Below are 22,966 nucleotides of genomic sequence, written 5' to 3'. Positions count from 1 at the left end.
GAGAATGGGAGAGCGATAGGGAGAGAGAGAATGGGAGAGTGATAGGGAGAGAGAGAGTCTGAGAGTGATAGGGAGAGAGAGAATGGGAAAGTGATAGGAAGAGAGAGAATGGGAGAGTGATACGGATAGAGAGAATGGGAGAGTGAAATGGAGAGAGAGAATGGGAAAATGATAGGGAGAGAGAGAATGGGAGAATGATAGGGAGAGAGAGAATGGGAGAGTGATAGGGAGAGAGAGAATGGGAAAGTGATAGGGAGAGAGAGATGGGAGAGTGATAGGGAGAGAGAGATGGGAGAGTGATAGGGAGGGAGAGAATGGGTGAGAGAGAAAGGGAGCGTGATAGGGAGAGAGAGAATGGGAGATTGATAGGGAGATAGAGAATGGGAGAGTGATAGGGAGAGGGAGAATGGGAGAGCGATAGGGAGAGAGAGAATGGGAGAGTGATAGTGAGAGAGAGAGTCTGAGAGTGATAGGGAGAGAGAGAATGGGAAAGTGATAGGGAGAGGGGAATGGAGAGTAATATAGAGAGAGATAATGGGATAGTGATCGGGAGAGAGAGAATGGGTGAGTGATAGGGAGAGAGAGAATGCGAGAGTGATAGGGAGAGAGAGAATGGGAGATTGATACGGAGAGAGAGAATGGGAGAGTGATAGGGAGAGGGAGAATGGGAGAGCGATAGGGAGAGAGAGAATGGGAGAGTGATAGGGAGAGAGAGAGTCTGAGAGTGATAGGGAGAGAGAGAATGGGAAAGTGATAGGAAGAGAGAGAATGGGAGAGTGATAGGGATAGAGAGAATGGGAGAGTGATAGGGAGAGAGAGAATGGGAAAATGATAGGGAGAGAGAGAATGGGAGAATGATAGGGAGAGAGAGAATGGGAGAGTGATAGGGAGAGAGAGAATGGGAGAGTGATAGGGAGAGAGAGAATGGGAGAGTGATAGGGAGGGAGAGAATGGGTGAGAGAGAAAGGGAGCATGATAGGGAGAGAGAGAATGGGAGATTGATAGGGAGATAGAGAATGGGAGAGGGATAGGGAGAGGGAGAATGGGAGAGCGATAGGGAGAGAGAGAATGGGAGAGTGATAGTGAGAGAGAGAGTCTGAGAGTGATAGGGAGAGAGAGAATGGGAAAGTGATAGGGAGAGGGGGAATGGGAGAGTAATAGAGAGAGAGAGAATGGGAGAGTGAGATAGGGAGAGAGAGAATGGGAGAGTGATAGGGAGAGAGAGAATGGGAGAGTGATAGTGAGAGAGAGAATGGGAGATTGATAGGGAGAGAGAGAGTATGGGACAGTGATGGGGAGAGAGAGAATGGGAGAGTGATAGGGAGAGAAAGAATGGGAGAGTGATAAGGAGAGAGAGAATGTGAGAGTGATAAGGAGAGAGAGAATGGGAGAGTGATAGAGAGAGAGGGAATGGGAGAGTGATAGGGAGAGAGAGAATGTGATAGTGATGAGGAGAGAGAATGGGAGAGTGATAGGGAGAGAGAGAGAGAATGGGAGAGTGAGGGAGAGAGAGAATGTGAGAGTGAGGAAGAGGGAGAATGGGAGAGTGATAGGGAGAGAGAGAATAGGAGAGTGATAGGGAGAGGGAGAATGGGGGATAGGGAGAGAGAGAATGGGAGAATGATATCGAGAGAGAGAGTCTGAGAGTGATAGGGAGAGAGAGAATGGAGAATGACAGGGAGAGAGAGAATGGGACAGTGAAAGGGAGAGAGAGAATGGGACAATGATAGGGAGAGAGAGAATGGGAGAGTGATAGGAGAGAGAGAATGGGAGAGTGATAGGGAGAGAGAGAATGGGTGAGTCGTAGGGAGAGAGAAAAAATGGGAGAGTGATAGGAAGATAGAGAATGGGAGAGTGATAGGGAGAGAGAGAGAATGGGAGAGTGATAGGGAGAGAGAGAATGGGAGAGTGATAGAGAGAGAGAGAGAATGGGAGATTGACAGGGAGAGAGAGAATGGGAGAGTGATAGGGAGAGAGAGAGAGAATGGGAGAGAGAGAGAATGGGAGATTGACAGGGAGAGAGAGAATGGGAGAGTGATAGGGAGAGAGAGAGAATGGGAGAGTGATACGGAGATAGAGAATGGGAGAGTGATACGGAGAGAGAGAAAGGTAGAGTGATATGGAGAGAGAGAGAATGGGAGAGTGATATGGAGATAGAGAGAATGGAAGAGTGATAGGGAGAGAGAGAATGGGAAAATGATAGGGAGGGAGAGAATGGGAGAGTGATAGGGAGAGAGTGAATGGGAGAGTGATAGGGAGAGAGAAAGAATGGGAGAGTGATAGGGAGAGAGAGAATGGGAGAGTGACAGAGAGAAAGAAAATGGGAGAGTAATAGGGAGAGAGCGAATGGGAGAGTGATTGGGAGAGAGAGAGAGAGAATAGGAGCGTGTTATGGAGAGAGAGAATGGGAGAGTGATTGGGAGAGAGAGAGAGAGAATGGGAGAGTCATATGGAGAGAGAGAATGGGAGAGTGATCGGGAGAGAGAGAATGGGAGTGTGATAGTGAGAGAGAGAATGGGTGAGTGATCGGGAGAGAGAGAATGGGAAAGTGATAGGGAGAGAGAGAAAGGGAGAGTGATGTGGAGAGAGAGCGAATGGGAGAATGATAGGGAGAGAGAGCGAATGGGAGAGTGAGGGAGAGAGAGAATGTGAGAGTGAGGAAGAGGGAGAATGGGAGAGTGATAGGGAAAGAGAGAAAGGGAGTGTGATAGTGAGAGAGAGAATGGGTGAGTGATTGGGAGAGAGAGAGAGAGAGAGAATGGGAGAGTGATATGGAGAAAGAGAATGGGAGTGTGATAGGGAGAGAGAGAATGGGAGTGTGATAGGGAGAGAGAGAATGGGTGAGTGATAGGGAGACAGAGAATGGGAGAGTGATAGGGAGGGATAGAAAGGGAGAGTGATGTGGAGAGAGAGAGAATGGGAGAGTGATAGGGAGAGAGAGAGAATGGGAGAGTGAGGGAGAGAGAGAATGTGCGAGTGAGGAAGAGGGAGAATGGGAGAGTGATAGGGAAAGATAGAATGGGAGAGTGATAGGAGAGAGAGAATGGGAGAGTGATAATGAGAGAGAAAGTGAGAGTGATAGGGAGAGAGAGAAAGGGAGAGTGATAGTGAGTGAGAGAATGGGAGTGATAGGGAGAGAGAGAGAATGGGAGAGTGATCGGGAGAGAGAGAAAGGGAGAGTGATAGGGAGAGAGAGCAAGGGAGAGTGATAGTGAGAGAGAGAATGGGAGAGAGAGAGAGAATGGGATAGTGATATGGAGAGAGAGAATGGGAGAGTGATCGGGAGAGAGAGAATGGGAGTGATAGGGAGAGAGAGAGAATGGGAGAGTGATCGGGAGAGAGAGAAAGGGAGAGTGATAGGGAGAGAGAGCAAGGGAGAGTGATAGTGAGAGAGAGAATGGGAGAGAGAGAGAGAATGGGAGAGTGATAGGGAGAGAGAGAATGGGAGAGTGATGGGGGAGAGAATTGGAGAGAGAATGGGAGAGAGAGGATGGGATAGTGATAGGGAGAGAGAGAATGGGAGAGTGATAGGGAGAGAGGGAATGGGAGAGTAATAAGGAGAGAGAGAATAGGAGAGTGATAGGGACAGAGAGAATCGGAGAGTGATAGGGAGAGAGTGAATGGGAGAGTTATAGGGAGAGAGATAAAATGGGAGTGATAGGGAGAGAGCGAGAATGGGAGAGTGATCGGGAGAGAGAGAATGGGAGAGTGATAGGGAGAGAGAGAAAGGGAGAGTGATAGGGGGGAGAGAATGGGAGAGAGAGAATGGGAGAGTGATAGGGAGAGAGAGAATGGGAGAGTGATAGGGAGAGAGGGAATGGGAGAGTAATAAGGAGAGAGAGAATAGGAGAGTGATAGGGACAGAGAGAATGGGAGAGTGATCGGGAGAGAGAGAATGGGAGAGTGATAGGGAGAGAGAGAAAGGGAGAGTGATAGGGAGAGAGAGAAAGGGAGAGTGACAGTGAGAGTGGGAGAATGGGAGAGTGATCGGGTGAGAGTGAATGGGAGAGTGATAGCGAGAGAGAGAATGGAAGAGTGATAGGAAGAGAGAGAGAATGGGAGAGTGATCGGGAGAGAGAGAATGGGAGAGTGACAGGGAGAGAGAGAATGGGAGAGTGATAGGGGAGAGAATGGGAGAGTGATAGGGAGAGAGAGAATGTTAGAGTGATAGGGAGAGAGAATGGGAGAGTGATAGGGAGAGAGAGAAAGGGAGAGTGATAGGGAGAGAGGGTGTGGGAGAGTGAAAGGTAGAGAGAAAATGGGAGATTGATCGGGAAAGAGAGAGAATGGAAGAGTGACAGGGAGAGAGAGAATGTTAGAGTGATAGGGAGAGAGAGAATGGGAGAGCGATAGGGAGAGAGAGAATGGGAGAGTGATAGCGAGCGAGAGAATGGGAGAGTGATAGGGAGAGAGAGAATGGGAGTGTGATCAGGAGAGAAAGAATGGCAGAGTGATAGGGAGAGAGAGAATGGGAGAGTGACAGGGAGACTGAGAATGGGAGAGTGATAGGGAGAGAGAGAGAATGGGAGAGTGAGAGGGAGAGAGTGAATGGGAGTCTGATCAGGAGAGAACGAATGGGAGAGTGATAAGGTGAGAGAGAATAGGAGAGTGACAGTGAGAGAGAGAATGGGAGAGTGATAGGGAGTGGGAGAGTGATAGCGATAGAGAGAATGGGAGAGTGATAGGGAGAGAGAGAATGGGAGATTGACAGGGAGAGAGAGAATGGGAGAGTGATAGGGAGAGAGAGAAAGAATGGGAGAGAGAGAGAATGGGAGATTGACAGGGAGAGAGAGAATGGGAGAGTGATAGGGAGAGCGAGAGAATGGGAGAGTGATACGGAGATAGAGAATGGGAGAGTGATACGGAGAGAGAGAAAGGTAGAGTGATATGGAGAGAGAGAGAATGGGAGAGTGATAGGGAGAGAGAGAATGGGAAAATGATAGGGAGGGAGAGTGATAGGGAGAGATTGAATGGGAGAGTGATAGGGAGAGAGAAAGAATGGGAGAGTGATAGGGAGAGAGAGAATGGGAGAGTGACAGAGAGAAAGAAAATGGGAGAGTAATAGGGAGAGAGCGAATGGGAGAGTCATAGGGATAGAGAGAATGCGAGAGTGATAGGGAGAGAGAGAATGGGAAAATGATAGGGAGAGAGAGAATGGGAGAATGATAGGGAGAGAGAGAATGGGAGAGTGATAGGGAGAGAGAGAATGGGAAAGTGATAGGGAGAGAGAGAATGGGAGAGTGATAGGGAGAGAGAGAATGGGAGAGTGATAGGGAGGGAGAGAATCGGTGAGAGAGAAAGGGAGCGTGATAGGGAGAGAGAGAATCAGAGAGTGATATGGAGAGTGTGAATGGGAGAGTGATAGGGAGCGAGAGAATGGGAGAGTGATAGGGAGAGAGAGAATGGGAGAGTGATAGGGAGAGAGAGAATGGGAAAATGATAGGGAGAGAGAGAATGGGAGAATGATAGGGAGAGAGAGAATGGAAGAGTGATAGGGAGAGAGAGAATGGGAACGTGATAGGGAGAGAGAGAATGGGAGAGTGATCGGGAGAGAGAGAATGGGAGAGTGATAGGGAGGGAGAGAATGGGTGAGAGAGAAAGGGAGCGTGATAGGGAGAGAGAGAATCAGAGAGTGATATGGAGATAGTGAATGGGAGAGTGATAGGGAGCGAGAGAATGGGAGAGTGATAGGGAGAGAGAGAATGGGAGATTGATAGGGAAATAGAGAATGGGAGAGTGACAGGGAGAGGGAGAATGGGAGAGCGATAGGGAGAGAGAGAATGGGAGAGTGATAGTGAGAGAGAGAGTCTGAGAGTGATAGGGAGAGAGAGAATGGGAAAGTGACAGGGAGAGAGAGAATGGGAAAGTGATAGGGAGAGGGGGAATGGGAGAGTAATAGAGAGAGAGAGAATGGCAGAGTGATAGGGAGAGAGAGAATGTGAGAGTGATAAGGAGAGAGAGAAAGGTAGAGTGATATGGAGAGAGAGAGAATGGGAGAGTGATAGGGAGAGAGAGAATGGGAAAATGATAGGGAGGGAGAGTGATAGGGAGAGAGTGAATGGGAGAGTGATAGGGAGAAAGAAAGAATGGGAGAGTGATAGGGAGAGAGAGAATGGGAGAGTGACAGAGAGAAAGAAAATGGGAGAGTAATAGGGAGAGAGCGACTGGGAGAGTGATAGGGATAGAGAGAATGGGAGAGTGATAGGGAGAGAGAGAATGGGAAAATGATAGGGAGAGAGAGAATGGGAGAATGATAGGGAGAGAGAGAATGGGAGAGTGATAGGGAGAGAGAGAATGGGAAAGTGATAGGGAGAGAGAGAATGGGAGAGTGATAGGGAGAGAGAGAATGGGAGAGTGATAGGGAGGGAGAGAATCGGTGAGAGAGAAAGGGAGCGTGATAGGGAGAGAGAGAATCAGAGAGTGATATGGAGAGTGTGAATGGGAGAGTGATAGGGAGCGAGAGAATGGGAGAGTGATAGGGAGAGAGAGAATGGGAGATTGATACGGAGAGAGAGAATGGGAGAGTGATAGGGAGAGGGAGAATGGGAGAGCGATAGGGAGAGAGAGAATGGGAGAGTGATAGGGAGAGAGAGAGTCTGAGAGTGATAGGGAGAGAGAGAATGGGAAAGTGATAGGAAGAGAGAGAATGGGAGAGTGATAGGGATAGAGAGAATGGGAGAGTGAAATGGAGAGAGAGAATGGGAAAATGATAGGGAGAGAGAGAATGGGAGAATGATAGGGAGAGAGAGAATGGGAGAGTGATAGGGAGAGAGAGAATGGGAAAGTGATAGGGAGAGAGAGAATGGGAGAGTGATAGGGAGAGAGAGAATGGAAGAGTGATAGGGAGGGAGAGAATGGGTGAGAGAGAAAGGGAGCGTGATAGGGAGAGAGAGAATGGGAGATTGATAGGGAGATAGAGAATGGGAGAGTGATAGGGAGAGGGAGAATGGGAGAGCGATAGGGAGAGAGAGAATGGGAGAGTGATAGTGAGAGAGAGAGTCTGAGAGTGATAGGGAGAGAGAGAATGGGAAAGTGATAGGGAGAGGGGGAATGGGAGAGTAATATAGAGAGAGATAATGGGATAGTGATAGGGAGAGAGAGAATGGGTGAGTGATAGGGAGAGAGAGAATGGGAGAGTGATAGGGAGAGAGAGAATGGGAAAATGATAGGGAGAGAGAGAATGGGAGAATGATAGGGAGAGAGAGAATGGAAGAGTGATAGGGAGAGAGAGAATGGGAAAGTGATAGGGAGAGAGAGAATGGGAGAGTGATAGGGAGAGAGAGAATGGGAGAGTGATAGGGAGGGAGAGAATCGGTGAGAGAGAAAGGGAGCGTGATAGGGAGAGAGAGAATCAGAGAGTGATATGGAGAGTGTGAATGGGAGAGTGATAGGGAGAGAGAGAGTCTGAGAGTGATAGGGAGAGAGAGAATGGGAAAGTGATAGGAAGAGAGAGAATGGGAGAGTGATAGGGATAGAGAGAATGGGAGAGTGATAGGGAGAGAGAGAATGGGAAAATGATAGGGAGAGAGAGAATGGGAGAATGATAGGGAGAGAGAGAATGGGAGAGTGATAGGGAGAGAGAGAATGGGAAAGTGATAGGGTGAGAGAGAATGGGAGAGTGATAGGGAGAGAGAGAATGGGAGAGTGATAGGGAGGGAGAGAATGGGTGAGAGAGAAAGGGAGCGTGATAGGGAGAGAGAGAATGGGAGATTGATAGGGAGATAGAGAATGGGAGAGTGATAGGGAGAGGGAGAATGGGAGAGCGATAGGGAGAGAGAGAATGGGAGAGTGATAGTGAGAGAGAGAGTCTGAGAGTGATAGGGAGAGAGAGAATGGGAAAGTGATAGGGAGAGGGGGAATGGGAGAGTAATATAGAGAGAGATAATGGGATAGTGATAGGGAGAGAGAGAATGGGTGAGTGATAGGGAGAGAGAGAATGGGAGAGTGATAGGGAGAGAGAGAATGGGAGAGTGATCGTGAGAGAGAGAATGGGAGATTGATAGGGAGAGAGAGAGTATGGGACAGTGATGGGGAGAGAGAGAATGGGAGAGTGATAGGGAGAGAAAGAATGGGAGAGTGATAAGGAGAGAGAGAATGTGAGAGTGATAAGGAGAGAGAGAATGGGAGAGTGATAGAGAGAGAGGGAATGGGAGAGTGATAGGGAGAGAGAGAATGTGAGAGTGATGAGGAGAGAGAATGGGAGAGTGATAGGGAGAGAGAGAGAGAATGGGAGATTGATAGGGAGAGAGAGAATAGGAGAGTGATAGGGAGAGGGAGAATGGGAGATAGGGAGAGAGAGAATGGGAGAGTGATATCGAGAGAGAGAGTCTGAGAGTGATAGGGAGAGAGAGAATGGAGAATGACAGGGAGAGAGAGAATGGGACAGTGAAAGGGAGAGAGAGAATGGGACAATGATAGGGAGAGAGAGAATGGGAGAGTGATAGGAGAGAGAGAATGGGAGAGTGATAGGGAGAGAGAGAATGGGTGAGTCGTAGGGAGAGAGAGAATGGGAGAGTGATAGGGAGAGAGAGAATGTGAGAGTGACAGGGAGAGAGAGAATGGAGAGTGACAGGGAGAGAGAGATTGGGAGATTGATAGGGAGAGAGAGAATGGGAGAGAAAGAATGGGAGAGTGATAGGGAGAGAGAGAATGGGAGAATCATTGGGAGCGAGAGAATGGGAGAGTGATAGGGAGAGAGAGAATGGGGGAGTGATAGGGAGAGAGAGAATGGGAGAGTGATTGGGAGAGAGTGATAGGAGCGAGTGGTAGGGAGAGAGAGAATGGGAGAGTGATAGGGAGAGAGAGAGACTGGGATAGAGAGTGTCTGAGTGTGATAGGAGAGAGAGAAGGGGAGAGTGATAGGGAGAGAGAGAGACTGGGAGAGAGAGCATGGGAGGGTGACAGTGAGAGAGAGAGTCTGAGTGTGATAGGAGAGAGAGAAGGGGAGAGTAATTGGGAGAGACCAAGGGCAGTGAGAGAGACTGGGACATTAAAAGTTGAGAGAATCTGTCTGGTTGTGAGGGGGATTGACAGAGTAGCTGCTGACAGCTTGTTTCCCCGGGTTGGGGAGAGTCTAGAACCAGGGGTCACAGTCTCAGGATAAAGGGTCGGCCATTTCAGACAGCAATGAGGAGGAATTTCTTCACTCAGAGAGTTGTGAATCTTTGGAACTCCCTTTCCCAAAGGATTCAGACGTTCAATCGTTGAGCATTTTCCTCGAGATCGCTGGATTTTGTGGATCCTGAGGGAATCGAGGGATATGTGGGTTGGGTGGGATAGAGTTGAGGTGGCAGATGGTGTAGCAGGTTCAAGGGGCTGTGTGGCTCACTCCTGCTCCTAATTCCTATGTTGTTCTTATGTTATTATGGAGTAGACTTGTCTAAAGCCAGAAAATGCAGCAATAGGGTGAGGAATCGGGAGGGGAAAGCGAGGGGAGATATCTTCACACGGAGGGTTGCTAAGATCTGGAATGCACGACCTGAAAGGGTGCTGGAAGCAAAACACGTCCTGAAGGCAATTGGACACGTATGATAGAATGGTCGAACGACATAGCACAGAAGGAGCTCACTCCGCCCATCATGCCTGTGGTCAGCTCTTTGACACAGCCATCCAGTTAGTCCCACAGTTCCCTGCCCTTTCCCCATTGCCACGCACATTGCACTTTCAGTATTTATCCAATCCCCTTTTTTGAAAGTCACTATTGAATCTGCTCCCACCGCCCTTTCAGGCAACGTGTTCCTGATCACAGCAACTCGCTGAGTAAACACATCTCTCCTCATCTCCCCCTCTGGGTCTTTTCCCAATGACCTTCAATCTGTGTCCTCTGGTTACCCACCCTCCCGACACAGGAAACTGTTTCTCCTTATTTACTCTATCCAAACCCTTCATGATTCCAAACACCTCGATCAAATCTCCCCTTAACCTTCTCTGCTCGAAGGAGAACAACCCCAGCTTCTCCAGTCTCTCCATGTAACTGAGGTCCCACATCCCCGGTACCATTCTGGTCAATCTCCCCTTAACCTTCTCTGCTCTAAGGAGAACAATCCCAGCTTCTCCAGTCTCCCCATGTAACTGAGGTCCCTCATCCTGGGTACCATTCTGGGCAATCTCCCCTTAACCTTCTCTGCTCTAAGGAGAACAACCCCAGCTTCTCCAGTCTCTCCATGTAACTGAAGTCCCACATCCCTGGTACCATTCTGGTCAATCTCCTCTTAACCTTCTCTGCTCTAAGGAGAACAATCCCAGCTTCTCCAGTCTCCCCATGTAACTGAGGTCCCTCATCCTGGGTACCATTCTGGTCAATCTCCCCTTAACCTTCTCTGCTCGAAGGAGAACAACCCCAGCTTCTCCAGTCTCTCCATGTAACTGAAGTCCCACATCCCCGGTACCATTCTGGTCAATCTCCCCTTAACGTTCTCTGCTCTAAGGAGAACAACCCCAGCTTCTCCAGTCTCCCCATGTAACTGAAGTCCCACATCCCTGGTACCATTCTGGTCAATCTCCTCTTAACCTTCTCTGCTCTAAGGAGAACAATCCCAGCTTCTCCAGTCTCCCCATGTAACTGAAGTCCCACATCCCTGGTACCATTCTGGGCAATCTCCCCTTAACCTTCTCTGCTCTAAGGAGAACAACCCCAGCTTCTCCAGTCTCTCCATGTAACTGAGGTCCCACATCCCTGGTACCATTCTGGTCAATCTCCCCTTAACCTTCTCTGCTCTAAGGAGAACAATCCCAGCTTCTCCAGTCTCTCCATGTAACTGAAGTCCCACATCCCTGGTACCATTCTGGGCAATCTCCCCTTAACCTTCTCTGCTCTAAGGAGAACAATCCCAGCTTCTCCAGTCTCTCCATGTAACTGAAGTCCCACATCCCTGGTACCATTCTGGGCAATCTCCCCTTAACCTTCTCTGCTCTAAGGAGAACAATCCCAGCTTCTCCAGTCTCCCCATGTAACTGAGGTCCCTCATCCTGGGTACCATTCTGGGCAATCTCCCCTGAACCTTCTCTGCTCTAAGGAGAACAACCCCAGCTTCTCCAGTCTCTCCATGTAACTGAGGTCCCACATCCCTGGTACCATTCTGGTCAATCTCCCCTTAACCTTCTCTGCTCGAAGGAGAACAACCCCAGCTTCTCCAGTCTCTCCATGTAACTGAAGTCCCACATCCCTGGTACCATTCTGGTCAATCTCCTCTTAACCGTCTCTGCTCTTTGGAGAACAACCCCAGCTTCTCCAGTCTCTCCATGTAACTGAAGTCCCACATCCCCGGTACCATTCTGGTCAATCTCCCCTTAACCTTCTCTGCTCTAAGGAGAACAACCCCAGCTTCTCCAGTCTCTCCACATATCTGACTTAGCTCGGCCCGAGAGGGGCACATTTGCAGGGTTCCGGGGGGATGGAAAAGCTTGGAACGGGGTGTGAGTGTGGGACTAAATTGGAGAGCTCTTTCAAAGAGCCCGCACAGGGGCAACAGGCTGAGTGTCTTCCTTCTGTGCTGTCAGCTTCGAGGAACCTTTCATGGTCAAGGCAAGTGACTTTCCCTTCTTATGTGAGGGAGCGTGCTGCGGTTTCTGACCCAAATAAACTGGTCTTCTTTCCCAGTATCAACTGGAGGCTTTGGTCGAGATTTTCTCGTTGATCTACATCCTGTTGGCCTTCACCATCTCCATCGTTCTCGTTGTCTACGCCCAGAAGTCCCTGCGGTCTGTGCAACTGAGCAAGACGGTAAGCACTTTCCCCTCGCGGGGGGCGGGGGTCGTGAAACACAAAACAAATTGAAAGGGAGGGGGATGGTTGGCAAACAAGGAAGAAAGAGAGACGGAGAAAGAACGAGACACGGATCAAGAAATTGGAGTTTGAGCGTGGAAGGAAGACTTGTATTTGAATCGCGCCTTTCATAACATCAGTTACTGTGATTGAAAGGCTGCATCAGAGAGAGCAGTGTGTGGGGCCTGGCACATAAATCAGTGTGGTCCACTTCTGCAAGACCATCAGTAGGCCGGGACCATCGGAGGGAGCAGTGTGCGGGGCCTGGCCTGTAAATCAGTGTGGTCCTGTTCTGCAAGACCATCAGTAGGCCGGGACCATCGGAGGGAGCAGTGTGTGGGGCCTGGCCCGTAAATCTACGTGGTCTCGGCCTGCAGGACCATCAGTAGGCCAGGACCATCAGAGGGAGCAGTGTGTGGGGCCTGGCCTGCAAATCAGTGTGGTCCTGTTCTGCAAGACCATCAGTAGGCCGGGACCATCGGAGGGAGCAGTGTGTGGGGCCTGGCCTGTAAATCAGTGTGGTCCTGTCCTGCAAGACTATCAGTAGGCCGGGACCATCAGAGAGAGCAGTGTGTGGGGCCTGGCCTGTAAATCAGTGTGGTCCTGTCCTGCAAGACCATCAGGAGGCCGGGTCATCAGAGAGAGCAGTGTGTGGGGCCTGGCCTGTAAATCAGTGTGGTCCCGGCCTGTAAGACCATCAGTAGGCCGGGGCCATCGGAGAGAGCAGTGTGTGGGGCCTGGCCCGTAAATCAGTGTGGTCCAGGCCTGTAAGACCATCAGTAGGCCGGGACCATCAGAGGGTGCAGCTTGCGGTGGTCCCGGCCTGCAAGACCACCAGTAGGCCGGGACCTTCGGAGGGAGCAGTGTGTGGGACCTGGCCTGTAAATCAGTGTGGTCCTGTCCTGCAAGACCATCAGTAGGCCGGGACCATCAGAGAGAGCAGTGTGTGGGGTCTGGCCTGTAAATCAGTGTGGTCCTGTCCTGCAAGACCATCAGTAGGCCGGGACCATCAGAGAGAGCAGTGTGTGGGGCCTGGCCTGTAAATCAGTGTGGTCCTGTCCTGCAAGACCATCAGTAGGCCGGGACCATCAGAGGGAGCAGTGTGTGGGGCCTGGCCTGTAAATCAGTGTGGTCCTGTCCTGCAAGACCATCAGTAGGCCGGGGCCATCAGAGAGAGCAGTGTGTGGGGCCTGGCCCGTAAATCAGTGTGGTCCCAGCCTGCAAGACCATCAGTAGGCCGGGACCATCAGAGAGAGCAGTGTGTGGGGCCTGGCTCGTAAATCGACGTGGTCCCGGCCTGTAAGACCATCAGTAGGCCGGGGCAATCAGAGGGAGCAGCGTGTGGGGCCTGGCCTGTAAATCAGTGTGGTCCTGTCCTGCAAGACCATCAGCAGGCCGGGGCCATCAGAGAGAGCAGCGTGTGGGGCCTGGCCTGTAAATCAGTGTGGTCCCGGCCTGTAAGACCATCAGTAGGCCGGGGCCATCAGAGGGAGCAGTGTGTGGGGCCTGGCCCGTAAATCAGTGTGGTCCTGTCCTGCAAGACCATCAGTAGGCCGGGGCCATCAGAGGGAGCAGCGTGTGGGGCCTGGCCCGTAAATCAGTGTGGTCCCGGCCTGTAAGACCATCAGTAGGCCGGGGCCATCAGAGGGAGCAGTGTGTGGGGCCTGGCCTGTAAATCAGTGTGGTCCTGTCCTGCAAGACCATCAGTAGGCCGGGACCATCAGAGGGAGCAGTGTGTGGGGCCTGGCCTGTAAATCAGTGTGGTCCCGGCCTGCAAGACCATCAGTAGGCCGGGGCCATCAGAGGGAGCAGCTTGCGGTGGTCCCGGCCTGCAAGACCATCAGTAGGCCGGGACCATCGGAGGGAGCAGTGTGCGACCACATACCACTGCAGGAGGGCGACGGTTGCGAAGTCAGGTCGCTGATTGCAGTGCGGGCAGGCACAGCAGGAGGGGCGAAGGAGCAGAGAGAGTCCGTAGAGGGAAGTAGCTGGGGCCCAGGAGAGGCGTGAGTCTGGGGCCGAGAAAGGGCGAGGGCCCAGGGACAGCACGGGCCCAGCCCACACTGCGATATGTGTACTCACTCGCTCCGTGCAGCAGAGCTGGTCTCCAGTTAGTCCTGGGTAACCCTTGCCACTGGACCAAGACCCAGCTCTGTCAAGCCCCGTGTGGTGGCTGGTGTGTAACGGTCACCCCACGTTACAAAAACCCACACACAGGCATCTTCCTCCCCCTCAACATGTAGTCCAGGTCCTGGAGTATTGGGTCCTTCATCGAGACACCTGTGAACCCATCCCCTTCTTGACGTGGAAACAAGTCAGCCTCACTTTGAGGGAGCACCGACGATGATGACCATAACATCAGGATGTTCCAAAGCACCTTCCAGCCCATGAAGTATGTTTGAAGTGTAGTCACTTGGACTCCTCATCTAGCTCCAGTTATAAGTAGGCATTTGTAAGCTCCAGTTCTGAGAAGATCTGACCGCCTGTCAGCATTGTGAACAAATCTCTATTTGCCAATGTATTGGGGATATTACCCTCCAGAACCTGCTTTACGGTTACTTTATGGATCCATCTCATTTGTGCTAACTGAAAGACGGCCATTTCTCTGATTGGCTCTCCGTGATCACATGACCTATCGCTGATTGGTCCCCTTGGAGGAGAAGCCACGCCCTGTAGTTCCCCTGGAATGTGTAACTGGAACCTCCCAGCCCAAGTTCTGACTGACTTTCCAAAGTGTAACTCGATCCATTCTGACTTCAGAAGCCGCAGAGGATCGAGCTCCCCAGAAGCCACCACGGTCCAGCCGAAGTCCCTTACCCCCCCCCCACACCCACTGCTGGTGTAGATGGGGCACTGTGTGTGGATTGTTAACAGGTTCATTGGGTATGAAGTAACTAGTGACAGTGTCGTGACTTCTGGATTTCACCCACCCCAACAATGTCCCTTGTAACACACGCACCACAGGGTTGGAAGAATGTGATCGATCTTTCCTCAGTTCTCATCCCTCTGATCGCAGCCCCCACGAGCCATTCTCTCTTCACCTACCCACCCCCCCCGAGTCTCTCTCTCTCTCTCCCCCGCCCATCTCACTCTCTCTCTCTCTCCCCCCGCCCATCTCACTCTCTCTCTCTCCCCCCGCCCATCTCACTCTCTCTCTCTCCCCCCCTCCCCCGAGTCTCTCTCTCTCCTCCCCCCCCGCCCGACTCTCCCTCTCTCTCTCTCTCCCCCCGCCCATCTCACTCTCTCTCTCTCTCCCCCCGCCCATCTCACTCTCTCTCTCTCCCCCCACCCATCTCACTCTCTCTCTCCTCCCCCCCCGCCCGACTCTCCCTCTCTCTCTCTCTCCCCCCGCCCATCTCACTCTCTCTCTCTCTCCCCCCACCCATCTCACTCTCTCTCTCCTCCCCCCCCCCCGAGTCTCTCTCTCTCTCTCTCTCCCCCCGCCCATCTCCCTCTCTCTCTCTCTCCCCCCGCCCATCTCACTCTCTCTCTCCCCCCACCCATCTCACTCTCTCTCTCCTCCCCCCCCCCCGAGTCTCTCTCTCTCTCTCTCTCCCCCCGCCCATCTCCCTCTCTCTCTCTCTCCCACCGCCCATCTCACTCTCTCTCTCTCTCCCCCCGCCCATCTCACTCTCTCTCCTCCCCCCGCCCATCTCACTCTCTCTCTCTCTCCCACCGCCCATCTCACTCTCTCTCTCTCTCCCCCCGCCCATCTCACTCTCTCTCTCTCTCCCCCCACCCATCTCACTCTCTCTCTCCTCCCCCCGCCCCCGAGTCTCCCTCTCTCTCTCTCTCCCACCGCCCATCTCACTCTCTCTCTCTCCCACCGCCCATCTCACTCTCTCTCTCTCTCCCCCGCCCATCTCACTCTCTCTCTCTCCCCCCGCCCATCTCATTCTCTCTCTCTCTCCCCCCGCCCATCTCACTCTCTCTCTCTCTCCCCCCGCCCATCTCACTCTCTCTCTCTCTCCCCCCGCCCATCTCACTCTCTCTCTCTCTCCCCCCACCCATCTCACTTTCTCTCTCCTCCCCCCTCGCCCGACTCTCCCTCTCTCTCTCTCTACCCCCGCCCATCTCACTCTCTCTCTCTCTCCCCCCACCCATCTCACTCTCTCTCTCCTCCCCCCCGCCCGACTCTCCCTCTCTCTCTCTCTCCCCCCGCCCATCTCACTCTCTGTCTCTCCCCCCGCCCATCTCACTCTCTCTCTCCCCCCGCCCATCTCACTCTCTCTCTCTCCCCCCGCCCATCTCACTCTCTCTCTCTCCCACCGCCCATCTCACTCTCTCTCTCACTCCCCCCGCCCATCTCACTCTCTCTCTCTCCCCCCGCCCATCTCACTCTCTCTCTCTCTCCCCCCGCCCATCTCACTCTCTCTCTCTCTCCCCCGCCCATCTCACTCTCTCTCTCTCTCTACCCCCGCCCATCTCACTCTCTCTCTCTCTCCCCCCGCCCATCTCACTCTCTCTCTCTCCCCCCGCCCATCTCACTCTCTCTCTCTCTCCCCCGCCCATCTCACTCTCTCTCTCTCCCCCAGCCCATCTCATTCTCTCTCTCTCTCCCCCCGCCCATCTCACTCTCTCTCTCTCTCCCCCCGCCCATCTCACTCTCTCTCTCTCTCCCCCCGCCCATCTCACTCTCTCTCTCTCCCCCCACCCATCTCACTTTCTCTCTCCTCCCCCCTCGCCCGACTCTCCCTCTCTCTCTCTCTACCCCCGCCCATCTCACTCTCTCTCTCTCTCCCCCCACCCATCTCACTCTCTCTCTCCTCCCCCCCGCCCGACTCTCCCTCTCTCTCTCTCTCCCCCCGCCCATCTCACTCTCTGTCTCTCCCCCCGCCCATCTCACTCTCTCTCTCCCCCCGCCCATCTCACTCTCTCTCTCTCCCCCCGCCCATCTCACTCTCTCTCTCTCCCACCGCCCATCTCACTCTCTCTCTCACTCCCCCCGCCCATCTCACTCTCTCTCTCTCCCCCCGCCCATCTCACTCTCTCTCTCTCTCCCCCCGCCCATCTCACTCTCTCTCTCTCCCACCGCCCATCTCACTCTCTCTCTCTCTCCCCCGCCCATCTCACTCTCTCTCTCTCTCTACCCCCGCCCATCTCACTCTCTCTCTCTCTCCCCCCGCCCATCTCACTCTCTCTCTCTCCCCCCGCCCATCTCACTCTCTCTCTCTCTCCCCCCGCCCATCTCACTCTCTCTCTCTCCCCCGCCCATCTCACTCTCTCTCTCTCCCCCCGCCCATCTCACTCTCTCTCTCTCTCCCACCGCCCATCTCACTCTCTCTCTCTCCCCCCGCCCATCTCACTCTCTCTCTCTCTCCCCCCGCCCATCTCACTCTCTCTCTCTCCCACCGCCCATCTCACTCTCTCTCTCTCCCCCCGCCCATCTCACTCTCTCTCTCTCTCCCCCCGCCCATCTCACTCTCTCTCTCCCCCCCCCATCTCACTCTCTCTCTCTCCCCCGCCCATCTCACTCTCTCTCTCTCCCCCCGCCCATCTCACTCTCTCTCTCCCCCCGCCCATCTCACTCTCTCTCTCTCCCCCGCCCATCTCACTCTCTCTCTCCCCCCGCCCATCTCACTCTCTCTCTCCCCCCGCCCATCTCACTCTCTCTCTCTCTCCCCCCCCATCTCACTCTCTCTCTCTCCCCCGCCCATCTCACTCTCTCTCTCTCCCCCCGCCCATCTCACTCTCTCTCTCTCTCCCCCCGCCCATCTCACTCTCTCTCTCCCCCCGCCCATCTCACTCTCTCTCTCCTCCCCCCCCGAGTCTCCCTCTCTCTCTCTCTCCCCCCGCCCATCTCCCTCTCTCTCTCTCTCCCCCCGCCCATCTCACTCTCTCTCTCTCTCTCCCCGCCCATCTCACTCTCTCTCTCCCCCCCCCCGAGTCTCCCTCTCTCTCTCTCTCCCCCCGCCCATCTCACTCTCTCTCTCCTCCCCCCCCGAGTCTCCCTCTCTCTCTCTCTCCCCCCGCCCATCTCACTCTCTCTCTCTCTCTCCCCGCCCATCTCACTCTCTCTCTCCCCCCCCCCGAGTCTCCCTCTCTCTCTCTCTCCCCCCGCCCATCTCCCTCCCTCTCTCTCTCTCCCCGCCCATCTCACTGTCTCTCTCCTCCCACCCCCCGAGTCTCCCTCTCTCTCTCTCTCTCTCCTCCCGCCCATCTCACTCTCTCCCTCCCCCCCCCCGAGTCTCCCTCTCTCTCTCTCTCCCCCCGCCCATCTCACTCTCTCTCTCTCTCTCCCCCCGACCTGCTTCTCTTTCTCTCTCCCCGACCTGCTTCTCTCTCTCTCTCTCTCTCTCTCTCCCCGACCTGCATCACTCTCTCTCTCTCTCTCTCCCCCCGACCTGCTTCTCTCACTCTCTCTCTCTCTCCCCCGACCTGCTTTTCTCTCTCTCTCTCTCTCTCTCTCTCTCTCCCCGACCTGCTTCTCTCTCTCTCTCCCCCGACCTGCTTCTCTCTCTCTCTCTCTCCCCGACCTGCTTCTCTCTCTCTCTCTCTCTCCCCGACCTGCTTCTCTCTCTCTCTCTCTCTCCCCGACCTGCTTCTCTCTCTCTCCCCCCGACCTGCTTCTCTCTCTCTCTCTCTCTCTCTCCCCCCGACCTGCTTCACTCTCTCTCTCTCTCTCTCTACCCGACATGCTTCACTCTCTCTCTCTCTCCCCCGACCTGCTTCTCTCTCTCTCTCTCTCTCCCCCCGACCTGCTTCTCTCTCTCTCTCTCTCTCCCCCCGACCTGCTTCTCTCTCTCTCTCTCTCTCTCCCCCGACCTGCTTCTCTCTCTCTCTCTCTCTCCCCCCGACCTGCTTCTCTCTCTCTCTCTCTCTCTCCCCGACCTGCTTCTCTCTCTCTCTCTCCCCCCCGACCTGCTTCTCTCTCTCTCTCTCTCTCTCCCCCCGACCTGCTTCTCTCTCTCTCTCTCTCTCCCCCCCGACCTGCTTCTCTCTCTCTCTCTCTCTCTCCCCGACCTGCTTCTCTCTCTCTCTCTCTCCCCCCGACATGCTTCTCTCTCTCTCTCTCTCTCTCTCTCCCCCGACCTGCTTCTCTCTCTCTCTCTCTCTCCCCCCGACCTGCTTCTCTCTCTCTCTCTCTCTCCCCCCGACCTGCTTCTCTCTCTCTCTCTCTCTCTTCCCCCGACCTGCTTCTCTCTCTTTCTCTCTCTCCCCCCGACCTGCTTCTCTCTCTCTCTCTCTCTCCCTCCGACCTGCTTCTCTCTCTCTCTCTCTCTCTCCCCGACCTGCTTCTCTCTCTCTCTCTCTCTCTCCCCCCCTCAGTCTCTCTCTCTCTCTCTCTCTCCCCCCGACCTGCTTCTCTCTCTCTCTCTCTCCCCCCCTCAGTCTCTCTCTCTCTCTCTCTCTCCCCCCGACCTGCTTCTCTCTCTCTCTCTCTCTCTCCCCGACCTGCTTCTCTCTCTCTCTCTCTCTCTCTCCCCCCGACCTGCTTCTCTCTCTCTCTCTCTCTCTCTCCCCTCCGACCTGCTTCTCTCTCTCTCTCTCTCCCCCCGACCTGCTTCTCTCTCTCTCTCTCTCTCTCCCCTCCGACCTGCTTCTCTCTCTCTCTCTCTCTCTCTCTCCCCTCCGACCTGCTTCTCTCTCTCTCTCTCTCCCCCCGACCTGCTTCTCTCTCTCTCTCTCTCTCCCCCCGACCTGCTTCTCTCTCTCTCTCTCTCTCTCCCCTCCGACCTGCTTCTCTCTCTCTCTCTCTCTCCCCCCGACCTGCTTCTCTCTCTCTCTCTCTCTCCCCCCGACCTGCTTCTCTCTCTCTCTCTCTCTCTCCCCCTGACCTGCTTCTCTCTCTCTCTCTCTCTCTCCCCCTGACCTGCTTCTCTCTCTCTCTCTCTCTCTCTCCCCCCGACCTGCTTCTCTCTCTCTCTCTCTCTCTCTCCCCGACCCGCTGAGGATCGGGACTACCACGTGGTGTTTAGTTACGGTTTCAGATCGGGTATCGGAGTTGAGGACACATGCACAGAAAAGTGTTTGTGTAAATTGCGCTGGGGGGGGTGGGGGGCCGATTCTGTGTCTATTTATCCTAACTCTCGGGAGATGCATGCACAAGGCGAGAGTTAGGACAAGCAGTCACTCCGTTACTTTAGAATCACCACACAACCTTACCTTACCATCGGACTTAGGTACAACAACAATGGGAGTAGCCCAATTACATCGATCTATCTCCGAGATAATGTTCTCAGTCTCCAGTCCTTTGAGATCTTGCTCAAGTCTCTCCTTGAGAACATATGGTCTGGAACGTACGAGGTACAATGTACTGACTGATGTCCTCCTCAATGGATTATCGGATTCCAAAATGGTAACTTTCAGCAACTTCCAAGCCCTCAGGACTGCAGTGCTGTTGTAATCTGCATCAGAGGCTTGACGGGAACACGCTCATTTTTCAGGGTTTCATACCCCTCGGGGCCTGCTTCAATCAGGAAAATCGCCGGTTGTCTTTCCGACACCACCCGATGACGGTTTTCATCATCGGGGACCTCGATGATCGTATTTGCAGTGAAAAACATTTCAAGCCGCTCCACATACGCCCCGACACTCTCTCGGTCAGGTTGGAGCACAGCCACGCACCCTGTTATTCCCTCAGGCGCGACCATCTGGACTCTGGCAGTTCAGGCAAGTGCGCTTGTAACTTACCTTGGATTTTTAGCTGCGCTGCAAAACAACGAATATCTCAAAGGCTCTCTGTCGGTTGGCTGAATCATCCACCAACAGAAATTTCAGCTGGGATTCCGATTATCCTATCCTCATCGCCAGTGTGATATCTTCTCTGCGACATCACCACCACATTCAACAAGATGGCTCCAATACATCGCGTGACTTCTATTTAATTTACATCAGTAGTTGTATTACCACAGTAGTCCACGAGGTGGAGCAGTAAACCACTAGGTGGAGCTCCATCACAGATAACTCCCCTGCTCCTCTTCAAAATAGTGCCAAGGGATCTTTCCATCCGCAGACAGGGCCTCGGTTTAACATCTCATACAAAAGACCGCACCTCTGGCAGTGTAGCACTCCCTCGGTACTGCCCCTCCCACAGTGCAGTGCTCCCTCAGTACTGCCCCTCTGACAGTGCAGCACTCCCTCAGTACTGCCCCTCCGATGGTGCAGCACTCCCTCAGTACTGCCCCTCCCACAGTGCAGTGCTCCCTCAGTACTGCCCCTCTGACAGTGCAGCACTCCCTCAGTACTTTGCGGCACTCCCTCAGTACTGCCCCTCCGACAGTGCAGCACTCCCTCAGTATACCCCTCTGACAGTGCAGCACTCCCTCAGTACTGACCCTCCGACAGTGCGGCACTCTCTCAGTACTGCCCCTCCGACAGTGCAGCACTCCCTCAGTACTGTCTCTCTGACAGTACAGCACTCCCTCAGTATTGCCCCTCCGACAGTGCGGCACTCTCTCAGTACTGCCCCTCCGACAGTGCAGCACTCCCTCAGTACTGCCCCTCCGACAGTGCGGCACTCTCTCAGTACTGCACCTCCGACAGTACAGCACTCCCTCAGTACTCCCTCTCTGACAGTACAGCACTCCCTCAGTACTGCCCCTCCGACAGTACAGCAGTCCCTCAGTACTGACCCTCTGACAGTGCAGCACTCCCTCTGTACTGCCCCTCTGACAGTGCAGCACTCCCTCAGTACTGACCCTCTGACAGTGCAGCACTCCCTCAGTACTGTCCCTCTGACAGTGCAGTACTCCCTCTGTACTGCCCCTCTGACAGTGCAGTGCTCCCTCAGTACTGACCCTCTGACAGTGCAGCACTCCCTCAGCACTCCCTCTCTGACAGTGCAGTACTCCCTCAGTATTGGCCCTCTGACAGTGCAGCACTCCCTCAGTACTGCCCCTCTGACAGTACAGCACTCCCTCAGTACTGCCCCTCTGACAGTGCAGCGCTCCCTCTGTACTGCCCCTCTGACAGTAATGTGTAATGGGACTTTTTGAATGTTACATGAGGCTATTGATGAAATAAACCTCTCTCTCTCTAATCTGTGTTCAGATAGTGCTCGTGAATCCACCGTCAGCACAAGACCTGAGCGAAGACCACGTGGGAGCCTTATGAAGATCTCACCTCACCGTTGACTGCCTTTCATTCACCAACAACTGCATTACCGTTGTACCATGTGACGACCAGGATGCTTGCAGGCCAACAAGACGTATGACAGTTAGTTTTATATTCTAGCAATTCCGATATTTGTTCTCAGCCGTTCAGTGGCATCAGGACCAAAGCCATCAAGCCTTACTCTGAAGAGCGAGAAAGAGAGAGAGACAATGAACTCACATTTCTATCGTATCTTTCACTCTCTCAGGATGTCCCAAGGCTCCACAGACAATCAAATACATTTGAAGTTTAGTCTCTGCAGTAATGTGGGAAACGCAGCAAACACACACAACCAGCAATCTGATAAAGGAGCAGGTCCTCGGTTTGAGTGATGTTGGTGGAAGGATGAACACTGGTCTCAGGACACCGGGGAGAACTATCCCTTCTCTTCTTCCAAAAGCAGCCATGTATTTTTTTATATCCACCTGAGAGGGCAAAACGGGGGCCCTTGTTTAATGTTTTATCCCGAAGACCAGCACCTCCGACAGTGCAGCACTCCCTCAGTATTGCCCCTCCGACAGTGCAGCACTCCCTCAGTACTGCCCCTCTGACAGTGCAGCACTCCCTCAGTACTGCCCCTTCGACAGTACAACACTCCCTCAGTACTGCCCCTCCGACAGTGCAGCACTCCCTCAGTACTGCCCCTCCAACAGTGCAGCACTCCCCCAGTACTGCCCCTCTGACAGTGCAGCACTCCCTCAGTACTGACCCTTCGACAGTACAACACTCCCTCAGTACTGCCCCTCCGACAGTGCAGCACTCCCTCAGTACTGCCCCTCCGACAGTGCAGCACTCCCTCAGTACTGCCTCTCCGACAGTGCAGCACTCCCTCAGTACTGCCCCTCCGACAGTGCAGCACTCCCTCAGTACTGCCCCTCCGACAGTGCAACACTCCCTCAGTACCGTCCCTCCGACAGTGCAGCACTCCCTCAGTACTGACCCTCCGACAGTGCAACACTCCCTCAGTACTGACCCTCCGACGGTACAGCACTCCCTCAGTACTGCCCCTCCAACAGTGCAGCACTCCCTCAGTATTGCTCCTCCGACAGTGCAACACTCCCTCAGTATTGCCCCTCCGACAGTGCAGCACTCCCTCAGTACTGCCCC

General features: G+C 53.7%; 1 protein-coding gene across 2 annotated transcripts in view; it reads left to right on the top strand.

The window, feature by feature from the left end:
• Positions 1–22,613, top strand: part of LOC139272801 (uncharacterized) — a 97,037-nt gene extending 74,424 nt beyond the window's left edge. For both annotated transcript variants that reach the window (XM_070888909.1, XM_070888908.1), the window contains exons 11-12: positions 11,600–11,722; positions 21,758–22,613. In XM_070888909.1, the coding sequence (XP_070745010.1) occupies positions 11,600–11,722; positions 21,758–21,820 (186 nt within the window). In that variant the 3' untranslated portion in view covers positions 21,821–22,613. The remainder of the gene's footprint in view (positions 1–11,599; positions 11,723–21,757) is intronic.
• The last annotated feature ends 353 nt before the right edge of the window (positions 22,614–22,966 follow it).

Source organism: Pristiophorus japonicus, chromosome 9 (genome assembly GCF_044704955.1).
Source record: "Pristiophorus japonicus isolate sPriJap1 chromosome 9, sPriJap1.hap1, whole genome shotgun sequence".
Classification (NCBI taxonomy): Eukaryota; Metazoa; Chordata; class Chondrichthyes; family Pristiophoridae; genus Pristiophorus; species Pristiophorus japonicus.
This window is presented reverse-complemented; position numbering and strand designations above follow the sequence as displayed.